General features: G+C 45.1%; 1 protein-coding gene across 8 annotated transcripts in view; it reads right to left on the minus strand.

Moving 5' to 3' along the window:
- Window positions 1-23,403, minus strand: part of clasp2 (cytoplasmic linker associated protein 2) — a 199,473-nt gene that overhangs the window by 125,146 nt on the left and 50,924 nt on the right. For 6 of the 8 annotated variants that reach the window (XM_084313564.1, XM_084313563.1, XM_084313562.1 and 3 more), the window contains exons 13-15: window positions 20,641-20,754; window positions 5,484-5,675; window positions 3,185-3,229 (exon numbers count right to left, since the gene is read on the minus strand). In XM_084313564.1, coding sequence (XP_084169690.1) covers window positions 3,185-3,229; window positions 5,484-5,675; window positions 20,641-20,754 — 351 coding nt within the window. The remainder of the gene's footprint in view (window positions 1-3,184; window positions 3,230-5,483; window positions 5,676-20,640; window positions 20,755-23,403) is intronic. The other 2 variants (XM_084313566.1, XM_084313565.1) reach the window with 1 other exon arrangement.

Raw genomic sequence — 23,403 nt, forward strand, 5'->3', positions numbered from 1 at the left:
GTTGTATGTTATTATCATAATAATAATATCGATATACAGGTTAATTAAATAGTTTAATTATTGAATGGGTTAAATAAGAATTGCACAGAGAGATGAGATGCGGTTTAATTAAATAAGTTTAATTATGAAATAAGAGGGAGTTCGATCTCCAGTGGGGCCTTCTCACACCTAATAAATAGGCAGTCTTGAAGACACGTCACCAGAAAGAACTGGCGCGCGCTGGGGGTCACCCGTGGGACGAACAGATAGAGCGCGGAGTGGGTATCGTTTAGCTGCTGGTGTCACGCCGGAAGACAAACAGGGAACAGCCCTGTAGGATTAGATATGGGTGTTGAGAAGGTGGGGGACTAATAGAGAACAAATAGCGCCATGGGCTGTAGGACACTCACACCGTCCAACAGTCTGAAAGGGCGTGGCCATGGCCGGGGCTTGCAGAGAAAAAAATATATAGAGAACGAGCTGCAGGCCCGAAGCCACGGTAGACTAATAGAAAGCACCGGGTCGAGTGTACAGAAAAACTGCTGGCGTGGTGTTTCTGCTTTCAGAGTCTGGAGAGGGCCGACGGCGGTGGAGATGAGCCTCAACCAAGATGACCGACGGGGCGGAGACGGCCAACAGGGCGGAGACGGCCAACGGGGCGGAGACGGCCGATGGGGCGGAGTCCAGCAGTCGCAGGCGGTGTTGCCCAGGGGAGAACGAGGCGGACATCGGAGGGGGCTTCCCTGCGGAGACGCTGTTTAGAGAGCGTTTTGAAACAACAGAACACGGGCGGTGAATCATGGACAAGCAGGGACTTCCTTTCAGAGTCAATTAGGAGATCGAGAGACGAGACAACAGTGAGAAGTCCTGTGTTCATTGATTAGGAGTATGAGATATAAATGGAGGATTCATATATAAGATATATGTATAGAAGGATATATATATATAGAAGGTAGATAAGAGGGAGAACAGTAAAACAACAGGATATAATTATTGGGAGCAGACAGGGGGGCTCCAATTGTTATGAGTCGTTGGATGTTGTTGGTTTTGGTGGTCGGTTTCGGTTCCCTTTGTGCACGAAGGGAGGCGCAAACAGACATCAGGCAGCAAGATCACTGGGTTGACCGTGGGCCGTCTTCATTTCTTGTGCACGAGAGATGAGGTTGGTTTGCTTCAACCACAGGCTATTTTTGGCATAATTAATAAAAAAACCAAATAATGATTTATGATTCTGAAGGGGTGATAAGAATCAAGGGGGGATTGAGAGAAAATGGTGGTTTTTTCAATGTATATTTGGTTTATAAAACTGATATAAAGAGATGCTTTAAGAGGGTAATATCATTATCATCACGGGATGATATTGACGGTGGAGAAGAAGAGGTTTCACAAGCACACTGCCAGCGAGGGGGGTTTGTTTTGAATTCCGATTGGAAGACAAAACAAAGATAAGGAGCGGTACAGAGCGAGGGAGAGGGGTGACCTCTTTAATGCAACAGTGAATGAAACGTTTAATGGTGTGAAAGGTTATTAACACAGTTGTCATGACAACGCGGCACATGACAACCAGAAAGGGGTGGGCTATCATAGTTATGACGAAGATCCTATAAAGCTGACGGTGGTTCCGGGTAGGACCAAAGAAACGAATCCCACAGGAGGGAAGGGACCAAGAGACTCTCTCCTCTTATCACAGAGGGGGGGGGGGGGGGGGGGGAGAATGCCACATCATCATTAGCTTCGGCTACCACGAGGATGGTCTTGGCTAACGAACAGGCCTGACCACTGTTGGACTGAGAGACAGAGGGACAATAGACTGGACTGAAAGATCATTAGATAGACTGAACACACCGAAAGGTCATTAGAATAGACTTTGCAAGGACAATACAATCTGTTAACATCTGAGCTGAGGTTTCTGTTTATAGCAATAAAACAAGGCTTTTCCTCATAAGGTATTTCACGGTGTCGAAGTGTCGAATTCTTACGGAGGTGGAGAATTATTATGGTTTGCGGATTGTACTAACGGGGTGAGATAAGGATTTAATCAACCGGTATCAGAGACGTCAGGACCATTAAAATGACACAACGCAGAGGAATTGGATGGAGAGCCAAACAGACGAAGACGTGATACTGGCCAAATTGATCAGGATCTAACATAGTGAAAGGGTTAACCTTATGTAGTGTGGTTTGTGAAAGGGCTAACCCTTTCACAAAGCGGAGGAGCACCCAAATAGGGATGAGATAGAATTTTCAAATAGTCGTGCCCGTCTCCACATTAGATTTTCATGTCAGAGTCGAAAAATATATATATAATAATTTTTTTTATTTTTTTTTTTACAATACATACATACATTTGCAATACCCTTTGATTTGAATGATCCATTCTGGGGGGGGGGGGGGTCGAACAGTAGACTATTGGACAATGATTTGGGTCAGTCATGCACATCCCTACACCCCGCTCAGCCTCGACACCTGGTGGACTGAACACCTGGTCTGACACCCACTCACTCAGTCTCTCTTTTCTCTCCCACACACACATGCACATACAGAGGAGGTGACAGAAAAAGGTGAATTAAGAGATGGGGGGGGGGGGGGGGGGGGTAGGAGGGCGGGTGGGGGGGGCGGTGTGTGTTTTCATCCAACGGCATCAATCACCATCAACCTGACAAGTTCATTGGCCAGCACCCACACCAGCCAATCAGGAGGTTAATCGCAGCCTATCCCTGAGTTACAAAGAGGCACAATGAAGCTCCGTTGATCCTGCGAGGAGGTGGGGGGGGGGGGGGTGTTCATTCACAGCCGCTGCTGATTGGTTAGTATCGGGAGGAGACACTTTCAATAGCATTGAGATGCCATCGCCATGGGAACCCGTTCACCATGACAACACAGCCAAGGGGGTCAGAAGTTAGAGAGGTGGATTCTGGGAATATGAGGCGGTGAGCGGCGGATTAGGATGACGTCAGAGAGCACGGTGAGAACAAGCGATGGAGGGAGTTAAGAGGGAGCGGGGGATGAGTAGGGGGATAGAGAGAGGGAGGCGGAGAGAGGGATAGAGAGAGAGGGAGGCGGAGAGAGGGATAGAGAGAGAGGGAGGCGGAGAGAGGGATAGAGAGAGAGGGAGGCGGAGAGAGGGATAGAGAGAGAGGGAGGCGGAGAGAGGGATAGAGAGAGAGGGAGGCGGAGAGATGGACGGCAGGGCTGGAGGTCTTACCTCCTCTGCTTGCTCCATTGTAAACAGAACTAATGCTGGAGGGGGCTGGAGGAGAGAGAGAGAAAACAGAGAGGAGCAGGAGCAGGAGAAAGAGGGAGGAGAGGAGAGGAAGAGTAGATAAGAGAGATGAGAGGAAGAGTAGATAAGAGAGGAGAGGAAGAGTAGATAAGAGAGGAGAGGAAGAGTAGATAAGAGAGAGGAGAGGAAGAGTAGATAAGAGAGATGAGAGGAAGAGTAGATAAGAGAGGAGAGGAAGAGTAGATAAGAGAGAGGAGAGGAAGAGTAGATAAGAGAGATGAGAGGAAGAGTAGATAAGAGAGGAGAGGAAGAGTAGATAAGAGAGGAGAGGAAGAGTAGATAAGAGAGGAGAGGAAGAGTAGATAAGAGAGAGGAGAGGAAGAGTAGATAAGAGAGGAGAGGAAGAGTAGATAAGAGAGGAGAGGAAGAGTAGATAAGAGATGAGAGGAAGAGTAGATAAGAGAGAGGAGAGGAAGAGTAGATAAGAGGAGAGGAAGAGTAGATAAGAGATGAGAGGAAGAGTAGATAAGAGAGAGGAGAGGAAGAGTAGATAAGAGAGAGGAGAGGAAGAGTAGATAAGAGAGGAGAGGAAGAGTAGATAAGAGATGAGAGGAAGAGTAGATAAGAGAGAGGAGAGGAAGAGTAGATAAGAGAGAGGAGAGGAAGAGTAGATAAGAGAGGAGAGGAAGAGTAGATAAGAGGAGAGGAAGAGTAGATAATAGAGATGAGAGGAAGAGTAGATAAGAGAGGAGAGGAAGAGTAGATAAGAGAGGAGAGGAAGAGTAGATAAGAGATGAGAGGAAGAGTAGATAAGAGAGGAGAGGAAGAGTAGATAAGAGGAGAGGAAGAGTAGATAAGAGATTAGAGGAAGAGTAGATAAGAGAGGAGAGGAAGAGTAGATAAGAGAGGAAGAGTAGATAAGAGAGGAGAGGAAGAGTAGATAAGAGAGGAGAGAGGAAGAGTAGATAAGAGAGGAGAGGAAGAGTAGATAAGAGATTAGAGGAAGAGTAGATAAGAGATTAGAGGAAGAGTAGATAAGAGAGGAGAGGAAGAGTAGATAAGAGAGAGGAGAGGAAGAGTAGATAAGAGATGAGAGGAAGAGTAGATAAGAGAGAGGAGAGGAAGAGTAGATAAGAGATGAGAGGAAGAGTAGATAAGAGAGGAGAGGAAGAGTAGATAAGAGGAGAGGAAGAGTAGATAAGAGATGAAGACTGTTTTAAAAGCTTACATGTGTGTGTGTGTGTGTGTGTGTGTGTGAGTGTGTGTGTGTGTGTGTGTGTGTGTGAGTGTGAGTGTGTGTGTGTGTGTAAAGTTGCCTTTACACACTTGAGTGTGTGTGTGTGTGTGTGTGTGTGTGTGTGTGTGTGCGTGTGTGTGTGTGTGTGTGCGTGTGTGTGCAGGGCCGGACTGGGGAAATAATTCATACCGGGAGATATAGCGCAAAATATAGCCCCAGTCAGGCCACTTTTTAAGCGGGGTCTGGGGGTCCCCCACCAGGAAATTTTTTGTTACAAAGACTTAATTTCCTGCATTCTGGTGAATTTTAGTGCATGTGAATCACAAACTAATGAGCCAACAATTGCTTAGTACAATGTACTGTTATGAACCTCAAATAAAACTGTTGTGGCACTAGCAATGCTACTCTCTCCACCTTCAAAAAGAAAAAAGCAAGAGCACAACATATTTGTCTATTTACTATTATAATACAGTTAACCACTCTCTCCTGTAAGGGCCTTTCTTTTTCTTTGTTTTATCCCTCTCTCCTCCACCCTTTCTCTTTCTTCCACTGTCCATCTTGACATCAACGTTAATTGACTTTCGCTCTACTGTATCTCTCCCGAGTCCCTCACTACCTGGCTCATTGCCTGGCTGTTATTCTGCATCTGAGTGCCGTCTGCCATTCCATTCGCCGCCTCCGCTGTCAATCAGTTGTATCGCCTGGTCCCGCCTCCACCAATCACAAGCGGCAGCACGGCTCCATTGTGTGTGTGTGATCCGCCGGCCCGTGAGAGAGAGAGTCAGATCTCCAACTCTGTAGCAGACAGTGAAATCCTGGTTGTTCCCCACCAATCTAGGTTATCTAACTATCGCGCCGCGCCGCCGCCACAACTAGAAACAATCGCCTGGCAAAAAAAAATTAAAAAATAATAATAATATTTTTTTTTTTTTTTTTTTAATATAATTTTTTTTTTTTTATCTGTGCAGGCCAGGCCACCGGGAAAACTCCCGGTGCTCCCGATGGCCAGTCCGGGCCTGTGTGTGTGCGTGTGTGTGTACTCACCGACTGACAGGCGTGTGGGGGAGGAGTCTCTGGAGCAGCCCTGGCTGCGGGGGATGCGGCTGCGTCTGTGTCCGGCCCCCCCGGCCCCTCCTGCCCCCCCTGCCCCGGCCAGCACCCTCTGGGCCCCGGAGCCCAAGGTGCTCAGAGCCGTGCTGGTCAGAACACGACCCGGGGAACCACTCCTACTGCCCGCTGGAGAGAGAGGGGGGGGGGGGGGGGGAGACAGAGAGAGACAGAGAGAGAGGGGGGGGAGAGACAAAGAGACAGAGGGGGGGGGGGGGGGGGGAGACAGAGAGAGAGAGGGGGGGGGAGAGACAAAGAGACAGAGGGGGGGGGGGGGGGGAGACAGAGATAGGGGGGAGGGAGAGAGAGGGGGGGGGGGAAGAGGGAGAGAAAGAGAGTGACAGGGAGAGAGAGAGACAGAGATAGGGAGAGAGGGGGAGAGAGAGAGTGACAGAGAGAGAGAGAGAGAGAGAGAGAGAGAGAGAGAGTGGAGACAGAGAGGGGGAGATAGAGAGGGGGAGATAGAGAGAGAAATAGAGAGATAGATGGAGAGAGAGAGAAATAGAGAGATGGAGAGAGAGAGAAAGAGAGAGCGAGAGAGATGGAGGGGGAGAGAGGGATGGAGAGGATAAAGAGAAGTCAAGATCTCCTTCCTTTGTGATGCAGCGAGACACGCGGCAACAGTGTTAGAAAGCTTCAGGTCCGAGACGCCGCGTCACTGAGAGGCTTCCGTTTGCTGCTTCAACTGCTGCGTCAGACAGGCGACACGCCAGGAGAGAGACAACACTGTTCCAGGCGTGGTGTTTGATGCAGCAGTATAGAAGTCCAACGGGAGCCTTTCAGAGCGCAGACCTTTCATACCGCGGCTACGAGATCTACACTTGGTCCCCGGTCTAGAACTGGCCGTGTGGACGACATGGACTAAGCTGCTCACTAGAGCCACGTCTACCACCCAGCCCAGTCGCAGGGTTCCCACAGATATTGCCAAATTAAATTCAAAGACTTTCAAGTACTTTCCTAAGCAGTTTTTTTTTTATAGAAAAATAATAGGATCCAATATTTATGGCTTAAAACCAATTTCCGACAATTAGTTACACTTTAAATAATAAAAAAATAAAATCTTGATTCAGAATCTTTTTTATCATGGATGAACAAAACTGCAATGCAATTTCAATGACTTTTTAAGCACCTTGTTAAAAAATGTTGCTGTTTTCAAGGAATTCCAGCCCTAGACCTTTATTGTAAAAAAAATCAAGCACTTTTAAGCACTTCAAGAACTTTGTGCGAACCCTGTATTTAGAATATCTAATAATTCTCTGGAACGCTTTGGACAATGTTGTGGAGGGACAGATTTTGGCCCACGGGTCCAACTTTGGCCACAGCCCCGTTGCTAAAAGAACCCTTACTATTGCTTACAGAATCCTAACTTATCTATATAATGTTATCTTAAAGGAACACGCCAACATTTTGGGAACATTAGCTTACCGTCTTCTCCAGAGAGAGACAAGAAGATAGATACCAGTTTCCTCTCTGTGCGTTCAGTAGAAAGCTATCTGGCTGCACGTTAGCCTAGCTTAGCACAATGAATGGAAGCGGACATGACTGGTTAGCCTAGGCATTGTCCAACTAACACCTCTCCCGAAGGCTAACCGGCACTGTCCGCTTCCATTCATTGTGCTAAGCTAGGCTAACATGCAGCCAGATAGCTTTCTACTGAACGCACAGAGAGGAAACTGGTATCCATCTCCTGGTCTCTCTCTGGAGAAGACGGTGAGCTAATGTCCCAAAATGTTGGCGTGTTCCTTTAATAAATGAGAAGCAGAAGCTGCGGTGGCCGTGTGGTTTAGGCAAACGGTCACCACACTGTCCCGCTCAGAGGCGGTGTTTCCCTTTGGTTCATATAGGGTGTGTGTGGCAGGGCAGGCAGGCAGAGCACCGCGGGCCGCGCGGGGGAGGGAGTGAGTGGATCAGGGCTCGACATTAACAACCGCCAAATGCGGGTAGAATTCGGCAGTGACGTGTAACTCCGTCACTCTTACCAGCCACTGTGGCGGGTAGACCGTGCAGCGTCACCGTTTTAGAGTCGTAGTGAAGAGTCTCTCTCTCTTGGAACGCAGTGCGCGCTCACTTGCGTCGCGTATTGAGAGTCTCTTTCTCCCTCTCTCGCACAGTGGCTGGTGAGCCAACACGTTAATGTCAAGCCCTGGTGTGGATGCAGGGCAATACGAGCTTATCATTCTAAACGAGCAGCTAGGTGATTCTAGGTGGTGGTGCCCACACGCAGGGACACGGACAAGCCAACAGGCGGCGCTGCAGGGAAATAGTCTGGCTCAGGACGACTTAAAGTATCCCAACAAAGCCCATATTGCGTCGTACTCTTTAACAACATGCCTAGCAATTAAATAACACGAACATACAAAACAGTTTACAAGCATCATATAGACGGTTTCAAAGTGACAAAAACTCCTAAAAAAGGAGTTTATTTCCTGTTGCAAGGTTTGCTAATGCAATAACTGACTTGGGAAATAGACTTGGGTCCAAACGGCTCCCCCTAGCAACAGGATTCCAGTGAAACCGTCTATAACAACAACAGGCCCTTATCAATTCCACCACAAAAGACAAACACTTGGACATTAGATGTGTGAGGAGCGGGGAGATGAACACACCACCACAGGGGCGGCGACACAACGCTGTACCAGTTTAACCCTTTCACTGCGACAATACACAGAAGGTTAACCCTTTCACTGGCACACGACAGCAGGTTAACCCTTTCACTGCCACACTACAGCAGGTTAACCCTTTACTATCACACTACCAACGGTTAACCGTCGGTAGTAGTGTGATAGTAAAGGGTTAACCTTCTGTAGTGTGGCAGTGAAAGGGTTAAAGAGAAGCTTAGGACAAGGATATAACTCTCTCACACACACACACACACACACATGCACACGCAAGCAGACAAACACTCTTTACCAAGACCACACAACCTTGTAACACCCATACGGGTAGCAGCCTAGTACACACTCTACCACCCTGTGAAATGAATAGGACAGAGAGACGCTGGATGAAAGCAATGGACATAGCATTTATAACACCCTCCTTCACCAGGCATGACGGCCTACAGAGTATTGTGTATAATAGACCTCTCTCAGAGTATTGTGTATAATAGAGCTCTCTCAGAGTATTGTGTATAATAGACCTCTCAGAGTATTGTGTATAATAGAGCTCTCTCAGAGTATTGTGTATAATAGACCTCTCAGAGTATTGTGTATAATAGAGCTCTCAGAGTATTGTGTTTAATAGAGCTCTCTCAGAGTATTGTGTATAATAGAGCTCTCTCAGAGTATTGTGTATAATAGACCTCTCAGAGTATTGTGTATAATAGAGCTCTCTCAGAGTATTGTGTATAATAGAGCTCTCTCAGAGTATTGTGTATAATAGAGCTCTCTCAGAGTATTGTGTATAATAGAGCTCTCTCAGAGTATTGTGTATAATAGAGCTCTCTCAGAGTATTGTGTATAATAGACCTCTCTCAGAGTATTGTGTATAATAGAGCTCTCTCAGAGTATTGTGTATAATAGACCTCTCAGAGTATTGTGTATAATAGAGCTCTCAGAGTATTGTGTATAATAGAGCTCTCTCAGAGTATTGTGTATAATATACCTCTCTCAGAGTATTGTGTATAATAGACCTCTCAGAGTATTGTGTATAATAGAGCTCTCTCAGAGTATTGTGTATAATAGAGCTCTCAGAGTATTGTGTATAATAGACCTCTCAGAGTATTGTGTATAATAGAGCTCTCTCAGAGTATTGTGTATAATAGAGCTCTCTCAGAGTATTGTGTATAATAGAGCTCTCTCAGAGTATTGTGTATAATAGAGCTCTCTGAGTATTGTGTATAATAGAGCTCTCTCAGAGTATTGTGTATAATAGAGCTCTCTCAGAGTATTGTGTATAATAGACCTCTCAGAGTATTGTGTATAATAGAGCTCTCTCAGAGTATTGTGTATAATAGAGCTCTCTCAGAGTATTGTGTATAATAGAGCTCTCTCAGAGTATTGTGTATAATAGAGCTCTCTCAGAGTATTGTGTATAATAGAGCTCTCTCAGAGTATTGTGTATAATAGAGCTCTCTCAGAGTATTGTGTATAATGGAGCTCTCTCAGAGTATTGTGTATAATAGAGCTCTCTCAGAGTATTGTGTATAATAGAGCTCTCTCAGAGTATTGTGTATAATAGAGCTCTCTCAGAGTATTGTGTATAATAGAGCTCTCTCAGAGTATTGTGTATAATAGACCTCTCTCAGAGTATTGTGTATAATAGAGCTCTCTCAGAGTATTGTGTATAATAGAGCTCTCTCAAGAGTATTGTGTATAATAGACCTCTCAGAGTATTGTGTATAATAGACCTCTCAGAGTATTGTGTATAATAGACCTCTCAGAGTATTGTGTATAATAGAGCTCTCTCAGAGTATTGTGTATAATAGAGCTCTCTCAGAGTATTGTGTATAATAGAGCTCTCTCAGAGTATTGTGTATAATAAAGCGCTCTTCTGAACGCGCTGCATGACGGACAGGAGAGACGTGACGACAGCTATATATATTCATGGGATCACGGCGCCCTTTACGTGCTCGGTACAAAAGCACTGGATAAAAGTATACGTTCACACTAATAAAACAAATTGTCTATTGGCTGAGAAGCCTGGCATTCTTGTGACACCATGTCCGGAATCAACCAGGATATAGCTAACGGCTAATAGCTGTTGTCGTCGCCGAAAATGTATAATAATCACAAGCAGGCACGTGCAGGCTTTGGGTGCCCAATCACTTGCACCTTGATGACCAAAGTGCCCTTTTTTTTTGGCAAGGCTTACATTTTTTTTATTATTGTATTGTTTTTTTTTTGGTAAAGGGCAATGTCCATGGTCCTCATCAAGAATAATTTTAACAATTAATATTATAAATAAAAATAAATATTTGAATGCCCGTCTGTATGAGGTGCATGGTTTTCTGTTATGTCACCCTCCCTCTTGGAATGACAGGCCCATTAGCCAATAGAAATCTAGCGCAAACCGAGCATCTCGCCTCACGCTTGCCCGTCTGTCAGCTGATTTTAAGCAGCAACTGAAGTCTGCACCAGCAGCTAACGGTAAGAAAGTTATTGTTTTCCATAACTAATATTTTAGCAACCAAGATTAAGAATTTGAACTATCATATTTTGCAACAAAAATACTTTGTTCGCTAGCTGTCCACAACTACATGAAAATATGACTATGCTTGTATTCTTCTTGCTAACGTTAATCGACAATGCGATGTGCTTAGGTTAGCTAATTAGGCTGGAAATGTGTTCGCAAACATGTTATTAGGACGTTTTCTTTGTGTGCGAACTCATCAGTCAATTGGGAGCAAAATGCGACCATTTCAAAGTTGTCACAGGGACACAGAAACTTGGTGAGTGACTTCTCAAGTGGGTTAGATGGTGTTGTGTTATCTTCAATGTCCCATTTTTTTGTCCAACTTTGGCCACAGCCTTGTTGCTAAAAGAACCCTTACTATTGCTTACAGAATCCTAAATCATAACTAATCTATATAATGTTATCTTAAAGGAACACGCCAACATTTTGGGAACATTAGCGTACCGTCTTCTCCAGAGAGAGACGAGAAGATGGATACCAGTTTCCTCTCTGTGCGTTCAGTAGAAAGCTATCTGGCTGCATGTTCGTCCCGCGATGATGTCGGGGAGGTCGCGACCCTCTCTGCGCCGCCCCCTATCTCCCTGTCTCCGGCTGTCCCTGAGCAATGACCGGAGTGTTGAATGTCCCGTGATTAAGACGGGGAGGACGCGACCCTCTTTGCGCCACCCCTGTGCCTCAAATAGATTCGCCATCAGCTCTGTAGCTGAGGGGTACAATTCCCTGACTGTATTGTTAGATATGATATTTAATACCACTACCTCATGTACTTTAACTTCTGGCCACCCAGTACAAGATATAAGTATGATGAACACTTTCCCACCTGATGAAACGAACCAACACAAATGGACCAAATCAAATATTTAATACAGCAAAGGGTGTACACAATATTCACTTAATTACATTTATGATTTGAAATGTTAAGTATGCACTTTTATGGCAAATGAGTATTCGTAGGTAAATCAACATTGAATGTCCAATCTCTGGTTGCGCAGGGAGTAAGTATACAACCTGGAATATTTAGGAAACGATAGCGATAGTACTTAAATAATTATAGCTGGATACACTAAGGGGGGGGGGGGGTCCCGCTGGTTGTAAGACAGTAGGAGGGGGGGGTTAGAGAAGTCGCTGGCGGTATCCCATCTGGCCGACGGTGTCTTGGGAGAATCCAAAGTCTTAGACCCAGTGCCCACAGAACCTCGGGCCGTAGACGAACACAGCTGGACCCTCTGTGGAACGGTATCTGCCGGTCCACAACGGAGAGACGTGGTGCGACCTCACGTGTAGAGCGCCGCCTCACCTGTAGTCCTCTCCGGGGGGTAATTCCAACACTCGACAGTGTTGGCCTTTATCCATGGAATAATCAAAGCACACAAAGCATAATCCAAGAGCCGTGGAAGGCTCGCCGTCGTCGGGTAGAGTAATCCAATATACAGGTCCAGTCGCTCTTGACCCGGAGCTCCTCGGATGCAATCACCACTAGGGGTCTGACCAGCCTGGATAAGCGTCCAGATAACGTCAGGAACGATGGGGGTACTGATAACTGTAGAACTCGAACCGAACGATGCACCATACATAAATAGACTATTATTAGCTTAATAGAATACGTCCAACTCAACGGTATGGTGCCAAACTATGACCATTCAACTATTAATCTACACGATATCTCAATGCCTATTCTGGGCCAAGTAGGCCCTACTACACCGCACGTGCTTCGTGGGGAGGCTTTTGCGTCTGTCACTCTGTTGGAGGGTAAAGAACTGGACTAAAAGAAAGTTCTACTTTACGAGCGTCATATATATATGCGCTATGAACAAATAGTACCACACGTATTTCGCCCGGCATATTACTGCGCGGAACCGGGGGCTGCCTCGACATGTTAGGCGGCACGATTGAACTTGAACCTAGGGGTATGGCAACCTGGCGCCAGGTTCTAGTCCAATGGTAGAATGAAACTATTATGGGCTGTTTAGTAGAAACGGGGATATTCAATGCATATTGTACAAGGAATATACAGGGGATATCAAACGATATACAAATACAATTAAATATATATATATAAATAAATATACATATTCGGTTTAATCTGATCCTTCACAACAAGCTCTATCTTCAATCTTTCAAAATGTTCAGTTGCTATCGCTATCAGCTCTATCTTTAAGCTTTCAAAATGTTCAGTTGCTATTGCATGCACTCATCTGTGTTTCACCACACACTTGAGTGCATGCTTACCAACTGTTAGTCTGCAACACTACTATCACCGATATCTAAGAAGGGAGATCCCCCCTTGAATGGCCCTTCTAAGGTTTCTCTCCTCCACACTGCCTGTGGAGCATTTTTCCCTATTGTTAGGTTTTAGTGAGTTTTTCCTTACCTTCGCATGGGGTATGTCTGGGAGTGCTTGCATTCTTTCATTTATTTGCATTTATTTAAAATGTGTTGGACCTTATGGTGTTCTTTTTCTGTTCTTGACTTATTGTTATGTTTTCTTCTTGACTTGTTTAAAGAAGACATGTACGGCCCATGGGGACATTAACGTGTGTTGTCGGGCCTTATAAATAAATTTGATTTGATGTTAGCCTAGCTTAGCACAATGAATGAAAGCGGACATGACCGGTTAGTTGTAGTTGTGGACAGCTAGCGAACAAAGTATTTTTTGTTGCAAAATATGATAGTTAAAATTCTTAATCTTGGTTGCTAAAATATTAGTTATGGAAAACATAACTGGAGTAATGTTGTCTTATTATCTTCAATGTCCCATTTTTTTCCAATATATTTTGGCATTTGAGAGAAATAACTTTCAAGAAACTAAATATTACATTACAGCATAGATACATACAGTACAGCCATAGATATTCATAACTGTACAGCCTGGGACTGCTCTGTGCACAGCAGCAGTGCTTTCTTGTATGCATTCTTGTCAGTTTCTGCTGGGGCTGTAACAGCATGTCCTCTAGCAGCCTGAGAGTCGTCTGCAATTGAGGAATCTTCAAATAATAATAATTATAATACATTTAGATAAATCCCAAACTATTAAGGCGTAATCATATAGTATGATGCAGTTTGTTGTAAGATTCCCTGTTACATTCTCTGAATATGAATAGGGCTGGACTTCTGGACTTGAACTTTGTGTTGCACTGTATCCATGTCCCCAACCACCGCACTTTCACAGTCTTATTGTTGTCTCACTGTTATGTCCTGTCTTGCACTTTACTTAAAATTATTTATTTACTGTTGTATTGTTCTTAATTGTGAAAAAAAAGTATGCACTGTAATGCCAAAACACGTTCCTTTTTGTACATGTATGAAATGGCGAATAAAGTAATCTGAATCTGAATATTGATTGCTAATGCTATAGTTTGGCTGGTTACGTTACGCTGTAGTTGGTGTGTAACATTTTGATACATGTGCCCTTTTTAAAATGTTAGCACCTGCCCCTCTAACGCTCTCTGCACGGCCCTGATCACAAGATTACATTCAGTGCTGGATCTAACTAAATGGATTTATGGAGACACATTTATGGAAAGTTCAAGACCGGACCACAGAGCTTCTGGAAGGTTAGAATGACGGCACTTCACATCTGTGATGATGGCAGAGAGTCGGATCCCAACTCGGCTCCGGAGAGTGATCTGCACGCAGAGCTCAATCTGAAGCCCCGTTTGGAAATACTTCCGATTTATGCTCCAGCTGTGATGCCAGTACCTTTAAGGGACCAACTCCAGCTGTGATGCCAGTACCTTTAAGGGACCAACTCCAGCTGTGATGCCAGTACCTTTAAGGGACCAACTCCAGCTGTGATGCCAGCACCTTTAAGGGACCAACTCCAGCTGTGATGCCAGTACCTTTAAGATACCAACTCCAGCTGTGATGCCAGTACCTTTAAGGGACCAACTCCAGCTGTGATGCCAGTACCTTTAAGGGACCAACTCCAGCTGTGATGCCAGTACCTTTAAGGGACCAACTCCAGCTGTGATGCCAGCACCTTTAAGGGGCCAACTCCAGCTGTGATGCCAGTACCTTTAAGGGACCAACTCCAGCTGTGATGCCAGCACCTTTAAGGGGCCAACTCCAGCTGTGATGCCAGCTCCTTTAAGGGACCAACTCCAGCTGTGATGCCAGTACCTTTAAGGGACCAACTCCAGCTGTGATGCCAGTACCTTTAAGGGACCAACTCCAGCTGTGATGCCAGCACCTTTAAGGGGCCAACTCCAGCTGTGATGCCAGTACCTTTAAGGGACCAACTCCAGCTGTGATGCCAGCACCTTTAAGGGACCAACTCCAGCTGTGATGCCAGTACCTTTAAGGGACCAACTCCAGCTGTGATGCCAGCACCTTTAAGGGACCAACTCCAGCTGTGATGCCAGCACCTTTAAGGGACCAACTCCAGCTGTGATGCCAGCACCTTTAAGGGACCAACTCCAGCTGTGATGCCAGTACCTTTAAGGGACCAACTCCAGCTGTGATGCCAGTACCTTTAAGGGGCCAACTCCAGCTGTGATGCCAGTACCTTTAAGGGACCAACTCCAGCTGTGATGCCAGCACCTTTAAGGGACCAACTCCAGCTGTGATGCCAGCACCTTTAAGGGACCAACTCCAGCTGTGATGCCAGTACCTTTAAGGGACCAACTCCAGCTGTGATGCCAGCTCCTTTAAGGGGCCAACTCCAGCTGTGATGCCAGCTCCTTTAAGGGGCCAACTCCAGCTGTGATGCCAGCTCCTTTAAGGGGCCAACTCCAGCTGTGATGCCAGCTCCTTTAAGGGGCCAACTCCAGCTGTGATGCCAGCTCCTTTAAGGGACCAACTCCAGCTGTGATGCCAGCTCCTTTAAGGGGCCAACTCCAGCTGTGATGCCAGCTCCTTTAAGGGGCCAACTCCAGCTGTGATGCCAGCACCTTTAAGGGACCAACTCCAGCTGTGATGCTAGTACCTTTAAGATACCAACTCCAGCTGTGATGCCAGTACCTTTAAGGGACCAACTCCAGCTGTGATGCCAGTACCTTTAAGGGGCCAACTCCAGCTGTGATGCCAGCACCTTTAAGGGACCAACTCCAGCTGTGATGCCAGTACCTTTAAGGGACCAACTCCAGCTGTGATGCCAGCACCTTTAAGGGGCCAACTCCAGCTGTGATGCCAGTACCTTTAAGGGACCAACTCCAGCTGTGATGCCAGCACCTTTAAGGGACCAACTCCAGCTGTGATGCCAGTACCTTGCTCAAGGGCAATTGCAGGATGAACCTAGCATGCATGTCTGTGTCGACTCTTTCCCTGTTTCATAGTCCCTACAGAGTGTAGAAAGCACCACGACAGACGCCCAGAAGCAGTGTGTTCAGCCTACAAATCCCAGCATGCCTCAGCCAAAGTGGGAGGAGCTTTAGGGTGATGAGTCTAGGGTGGAGGTGAGACAGGATGGGCAGTAAGGAAAAGACAGCATGGGGGAAAAAAGTAGGAAGTATCGTTAGAATCTTACCACCGACTGGGGTAGCAGACTGAGATCCTGAGCCAATAAGAAGGCAGGATTGTAGAGAGGGAGAGGAGCCGTAAGCCCATTGGTTGGGAGGAAGGAAGGGGAAGCGGAGGCGAGGGGGAAGGAACAGCAGGTTAAACCAGATGAATTGTGGGTGTTGAGAGCACAAAGCATCATGGGAGTTAGAACACAAAGTGTTCCAAATCGAAAATGAGGGCGGAGCCAAAACACAACAAACAAAAAAAACAAAAATAACATTTATTAGAAAACACATCCAACAAAAGAAGCACTGAAAGCGCGGTCACTCCAACACACACACACTGAACCAGGAGCAGTGCATGCTGGGACAGTCCACGCAGCATGTGGATGAAGCCAAGCCTGTTCACTATGAGGAAAAGTAAAGATGCGCACACACACACACTCCCAAATCTCACTAACACTCTCCTCAGCTGCTAACCCCTCCTTTTCTCTCTCTCTCTCTCTTCCCTCTCCCTCTCTCGTTACCTAGTCCGAGTCTCTGGAGTCTAGCGATCTCATTGGTTCCCTGAACCTGTGATCCAAATCACTGATCAGCAATCCCTCTGTGTCTTTTGCACGGTGTTGAAGTTGGAACCTGCCCGGCGCCTCAGGCGAGGAGTTGGCTTTTACATCCAGCCGCCACCGCGAGGCACGAACTGCCCCGTTCAGTGTTCCATCTCCCCTCGCTATGTGAGCAGCGCTTGCGTTATTATTCTGCCGTAGTTCTGAATAACTTTCTCCACAGCCAGAGCCGGGTCACAGCAAAGGTCACAGCAAAGGTCACAGCAGCAGACAGACTCTTCACCACGTCATCCTCAGTGAAACAAGGCATGCGGAGGAACACACACACACACACACACAAACACACGCATTCCTCCACACAAATATGTATATAAAACACATTGATCAGAATGAGAGTGACAGCAGGTGAACCATCGTTCCCACTGTGATACACACACACACACACACACACACACACACTCTTACTCTCACATACAACAGAATACCTGGCGTGCAATCTGAATCGTCGGAACCTGAAGACATAAAGACATTTGCAGGGAGCTTATTGTCACCGTGAGCAGCACAGGTTTTGATTGATTGATTTTTATTTAGTACATACAATTTATACAAAAGTATAAAAACAAGGGGTACAAGGATAACATGTGAAAGTCTGTCGACTTGTTTCCAACATGGTTCCCACAGACATTGCAAAATTAAATTGAAGGACTGAGAAGTACTTTTCCAAGCACTATTTTTCATTTTTCACTATTTTCCAAGCATTTAACCCTTTGGGTGCCGTTAACGTAGAACTACGTTTCTGTCGCCCGACGGTTGAGTGCCGGAAACGTAGATCTACGTTTTTCTCACAGTATTTATTTTATTCGCTATTGCCATTCATAATTCAGCGGGGCACCTTGTGCATACTGTTCTAAGTGTGTCTGAGCTGGCAGACGGTCTTATAGCGCCCTCTAACGCCTTCGGCCGCTATTGCACTCCATTAGAAACGATGTCGTTTCTTTTCTCTACCGAGCTGCGGCATGGGGGAGGGTCCTAAACACTCCAGCAAAACACGCGCTTGTAGGGATGGCTTGGACAACTGACCCTGCCCGCCCGCTCATGTGCAATGCCCAATAACGTCGGAGACAGGATCGCTGTGGATAACTGGAATAGCGATCAGATAATTGGATTCTTTTTTTTTTTACATTACATCAGAGACCAGGTAAGGACTCTATATAACCAATCTTGCGTTGATCTGATATTTCTTTCTCCCGCGATTGAAGCTGTCTGTGTGTGCTGTGTGTGGCTGTTTACCGTTGGGTGCAGGAGGGGGGGGGGGGGGTAGCGCCGCGCTCCAGGGCCCATTTCATGTATGCACGAGGAGACATAATAATGATAATCTAGCGTTGATTTCACGAAGATTCGATAATCAGGCGAAAAATTACAACGTGATAAGTGGATTCCACTAAAACGCTATTTTTGCGTCTTTTATTTTTACCTGAAACTGCAGGCCCTCACTACCATATCTGATTTTTAAGTTCAAATTAAGGGCATTTTAAAGAATGAGATGGGAGAATGTCGCTGCTTCACTGCATAATGTGGTGTTATATTTTATATTTAACCTGACCTTCTCTCCCCAGCAACCTCCTGCAAAGCCTCACCTTCCATCCTCTTTCTACCTTTTTACCCTACTGTACCCTCCAATCTCCCCTAATCCCATTCAATCTAGTTTGCTGCAGCTCAAATATATCCCCTTGCCCCACTTTGCCTTTTATGTCTCTGTCTGTGTTTTGTGTATTTTGTATGTTTGTTTTTGCTGCCATTTTGGCAAGGTCTTGCTCGAAAAAGAGATCTTTGATCTCAAGTGACTACCTGGTAAAATAAAAAATAAATTAGCAGGTAGGTTATTATTCACCGGTTATTAGCAGGTAGGTTATTATTCACCGGTTATTAGCAGGTAGGTTATTATTCACTGGTTATTAGCAGGTAGGTTATTATTCACTGGTTATTAGCAGGTAGGTTATTATTCACTGGTTATTAGCAGGTAGGTTATTATTCACTGGTTATTAGCAGGTAGGTTATTATTCACTGGTTATTAGCAGGTAGTTTATTATTCACTGGTTATTAGCAGGTAGGTTATTATTCACTGGTTATTAGCAGGTAGTTTATTATTCACTGGTTATTAGCAGGTAGGTTATTATTCACTGGTTATTAGCAGGTAGGTTATTATTCACTGGTTATTAGCAGGTAGGTTATTATTCACCGGTTATTAGCCGGTAATCAGAGTCTCAGGAACATGTGCTCTACGATGCTCACAGCTTACAGGTCCAACTAGGGATGCCCCAATCACGTGTTTTGCCACAGATACCGATCACCGATCGTCTTGAGCCATATCGGCCGATACTGATCGTTTTTGATTACATTTTTTATTTTATATAATTTTTTTTTATAAAATATATATATTATATAATTATACTTGTAGTTGTATTGTCTGCGAGACATCGCCACCACGCAACAAGTCAAAATGCTCGCTATCTGCAAACAGCTCCACTGTCTGTGTGTATACTCTGCTTTGGTCAAATCACATTCAGCGTGGGGCCTGAGAGTGCTGGGGCTGACGTTCTGCAGATGGATACTATTGAGTCAGAGCGATAGTTCAACAGGGTCTGAAACGTGTTATGAAGCATGATAGCTAATTAGCCAATGTTCAGCTGCAAAAACGAATAATGTCAATTATGTTATAAGACATTGATATCAGGAGCTATCTGTAGCTACTGCTAGCCGGCTAGATGACGTTAGACAATGCATCATGTATTAAAATAAAGTGAACTATTTAGTTTACTGGATCATTTCGTTGTGATCTAACAGTGATCTAACGTGAGCTAACGTTTGCTACCTATGCTAACGGAGGTCTCATGCTGGCGCATCCCTATCATTCTTAAACTGAAATGCGCATTTGTTGATATCAGGAGCTATCCGTAGCTAGCCAGTGAGACAACGCCTCATCATGTATTAAACTAAAGTGAATAGTTGACCGTGTAGTTTTGTTTAAACAGTAACGCTAGCTCGGTAGCTAACGTTAGCTCACGGGCGATAGCTAGTTAGCCAACGCTAGCCAGCGCTTGCGAAAACGAATGCCAAACTGTCACGTTGATATCAGGAGCTATCAGTAGCTAGATAACATCAGACAACGCCTCGTGTATTAAACAAAAGTGAATAGATGACTGGGCCATTTTGTTTAATGCTTCAGTTATGTTGAAAGAGGAGCTCTGCGGTGCTCATCCACTCGACTCTTGTCGAAGGGTTTGTTGACAACATGACATGGGTCTGGGAGGGGGAGGAGGAGGAGGGGCAAGACGTGGAGCAGCAGAGTGTGGCTGTGAGCGAGTGAGAACTCTGCAGAGAATTGGATCATGTTTTCCGTGTCATCGATCGGTTTTGACGATCGGCGAAAATAAAGCATTATCACCGATCACATATTTATACTGATTATCGGCCGATAACGATCGGTGGCCGATCGATCGGGGCATCCCTAGGTCCAACATATGTAAACACACACAATATTAATATTTAACAAATAACTGGGAGACATTTGTGTGTTTTGGGTGGACCACAACACACTGTATGAACTACAAATTCACGTGTGTGTGTTTGTGCGTGTGTGTGTTTTGTGTGTGTGCGTTTTTTGTGTGTTTGTGTTTTGAGTGTGGATATTTGGCATGTGGACCTAAACACATGACGGTCGGGCGTCATGTATCAAACAGAATACACAAAAATTGGAGTCCTTGGAATCTTCAATTAAACTGTTGGAGTAGTTTATCAACTTTCAACCTTCTACACGCCCACACACCCCGGCATGTTGATAAATGAGGACCGTTATCTACAGTATGAACATAAAAGTGACATGAAAGTCATGTGTTTGAGTTGGTATACAGGTTTCTTCTAGGTGCGTGTGCGTGTGTGTGTGTGCTTTGGGGCGGTACGTACGTTGCGACTGGGACACCATCTTGGTGCGGCTGCGTCCTCGCGAGTCCACCTGGCTGGACGGGGTGCCCGGGGTGCCCGCGGCGGTGGACAGGGGCTTGCTGGTGCGCAGGCGGCCTGGACGGCAAGAGGGACAGCGTTAAGACACTCGCAGGGTTAACCACAGACATTGCAAAATGAAATTCAAGGACTTTCAAGTACTTTCCTAAGCACTATTTTAAAAGGGCATTTAAAAGGATCCGATTCACTTTTAAATGCTGTTTTTATAGAAATATAATCGGATCCAATCGGATCCATTTTTCCACCTTGTTAATTTTTTTTGCTGTTTTCAAGGAATTGCAGGCGTTGACTCTTTTTTGGTAAAAAAAATCAAGCACTTCAAGGACCTTGTGCAAACCCTGCTTTGAGTCTAGGACTGGGCTTATTCCATGTCTGTGAAACGGAGTCGTGCTCCGTTGTGCTAGTTTAGTTCAATAACACATAGGCCTGAAGCGGAATGGGGCAGAATGGAGTCCGACGTCTAGGAAGCAACTGCAACTGAAAGACTACGGCTGGAAGCGGCTCAGTGATTAGGTTCCTTAACAATACACCATGTGCCACCCATCAGCCACTACTGCACACATACACAGAACATACTGTATCCGAGGATACTCCAACTGAACCTTTGAGGTGTACGTTTAAATATAATAAAGAAATATATATATTATGTTTTCTTGGAATTCAATCTCAAAATTCCTGGACAGGAAACCTTTTCATTTCCATTGTTGCAATATCATAATTACGTTTAACATTTTCAACATAGACAGTTACCGAACTTTTATGGATGTTTATCTCGTTTTTAAAGTTTCATACAGGCTTGCTTTTGGTTCACTGTGCACTAAACATCAGTGAGAACTCGCGCCACAAAGCCCCAAACCAGCAAGACTCTGTATGATGTCATCTGGTATCAAGTCTGAAGCTGCTCCATGGACAATGCGTTGGGAAAGAGGTAACGATGACATCATTGGACCTCATTTGGGTGTAAAAGAAGAAAGCAAACAATCTGTGGGTCCACAAAACTTTGTCAAAACCAAAACATAAAGCTCTCGACTTTATTCCTGATGACATCACAAGTTTGATTCTTACTTATCTGGTTCCTGGCTTTATGAGAGGAGCTCATGTTCACAAATAATGATTGAATTTTTTTTTACAGAACAATTCTGAAGCTTAAATGTATATTAATAACATTATTTGCGAGCATTGTCCAATTGTCCAATTCCAGAAAATCTATGATGGGATATTATCGGTTGCAATAGAGGCATCCCCTCACATTCACACAACATACACCCCCTAACCACAACCTTACCCGAGGCATCCCCTCACATTCACACAACATACACCCCCTAACTACAACCTTACCCGAGGCATCCCCTCACATTCACACAACATAACCCCCTAACTACAACCTTACCCGAGGCATCCCCTCACATTCACACAACATACACCCCCTAACCACAACCTTACCCCGAGGCATCCCCTCACATTCACACAACATACACCCCCTAACTACAACCTTACCCGAGGCATCCCCTCACATTCACACAACATACACCCCCTAACTACAACCTTACCGTTGTCTGACCTGGTCCCTACAGACAGAGGGAGCAGGGTGTAAGTTTCACCTCTCAACAAAACATGTTGCTGGAAATTAGGGAAAACTGTGATTTTGTACATTTCCCAGGGTATAGGCACATTTATCATGGTATATGCACATTTATCATGGTATATGCACATTTATCATGGTATATGCACATTTCCCAGAGTATATGCACATTTATCATGGTATATTATGCACATTTATCATGGTATATACACATTTCCCAGGGTATATGCAAATTTCTGATCAAAAACAGAAAGCAAGCTTCGATAAGAAAAACAAGAGATTAAAATGGGAAAATGTCCCCAAGATATCACTTTAAGCTTTCCTAAAAGCAGCAACATGACCTCAGGATGGGATGATGAATGAGGGTTATGTGTGAGGGGAGGCCAACAGCAGGGGGCGCTGTGGTCACAGACTGTAATAAACGAGTGAGTTCACATGGATTGGAATAAAAATAATGGAGGGAGGGAGGGAGGGGGAAGGAAAACAGAAAAAGGAAGAAAAGAAAGAGAAGCATGAGGCGTTTGGCACAGAGGAGCCAGAAAACAGACTGATGATCTTACCATCCAGCTTATCAGAGCCATCATCTTAAAGAAAGAGAGAGATACAGAGAGAGAGACACACACACAGAGAGAGAGAGAGAGAGAGATACAGAGAGAGAGAGAGAGAGAGAGAGAGAGAGAGAGAGAGAGAGAGAGAGAGAGACAGAGAGAGAAGGGAAGGGAAGAAAAGAAAGTAAAGTAAGAGAAGGAAGGAAGGAAAAGAGAAAGACAGAAAGAAAGAAAGAAAGAAAGAAAGAAAGAAAGAAAGAAAGAAAGAAAGAAAGAAAGAAAGAAAGAAAGAAAGAAAGAAAGACAGAAAGAAAGGGTGGAGAGAAGAGGGGGAGGAGGAGAGGGAGGAGAAGAGAGCAGCACAGCATCTGTTGTTAGTAACAGAACATTTGGCCGACTAGAAGAATCATGCAGGTGTCGACGCACACAGGTCACAACACAAACAAGACAATATACACACATGCATATAGAGAATATAGATATGAACATGTATCTGTATGATACAGTTATGGGCAACACGCAAACATACAGAGGAGAGGAGAGAGGGAGAGAGGACTGGGTTAGAGAAGAGAAGGG

The sequence above is a fragment of the Notolepis coatsorum genome (assembly GCF_963971535.1).
Source record: "Notolepis coatsorum genome assembly, chromosome: 4".
Classification (NCBI taxonomy): domain Eukaryota; kingdom Metazoa; phylum Chordata; class Actinopteri; order Aulopiformes; family Paralepididae; genus Notolepis; species Notolepis coatsorum.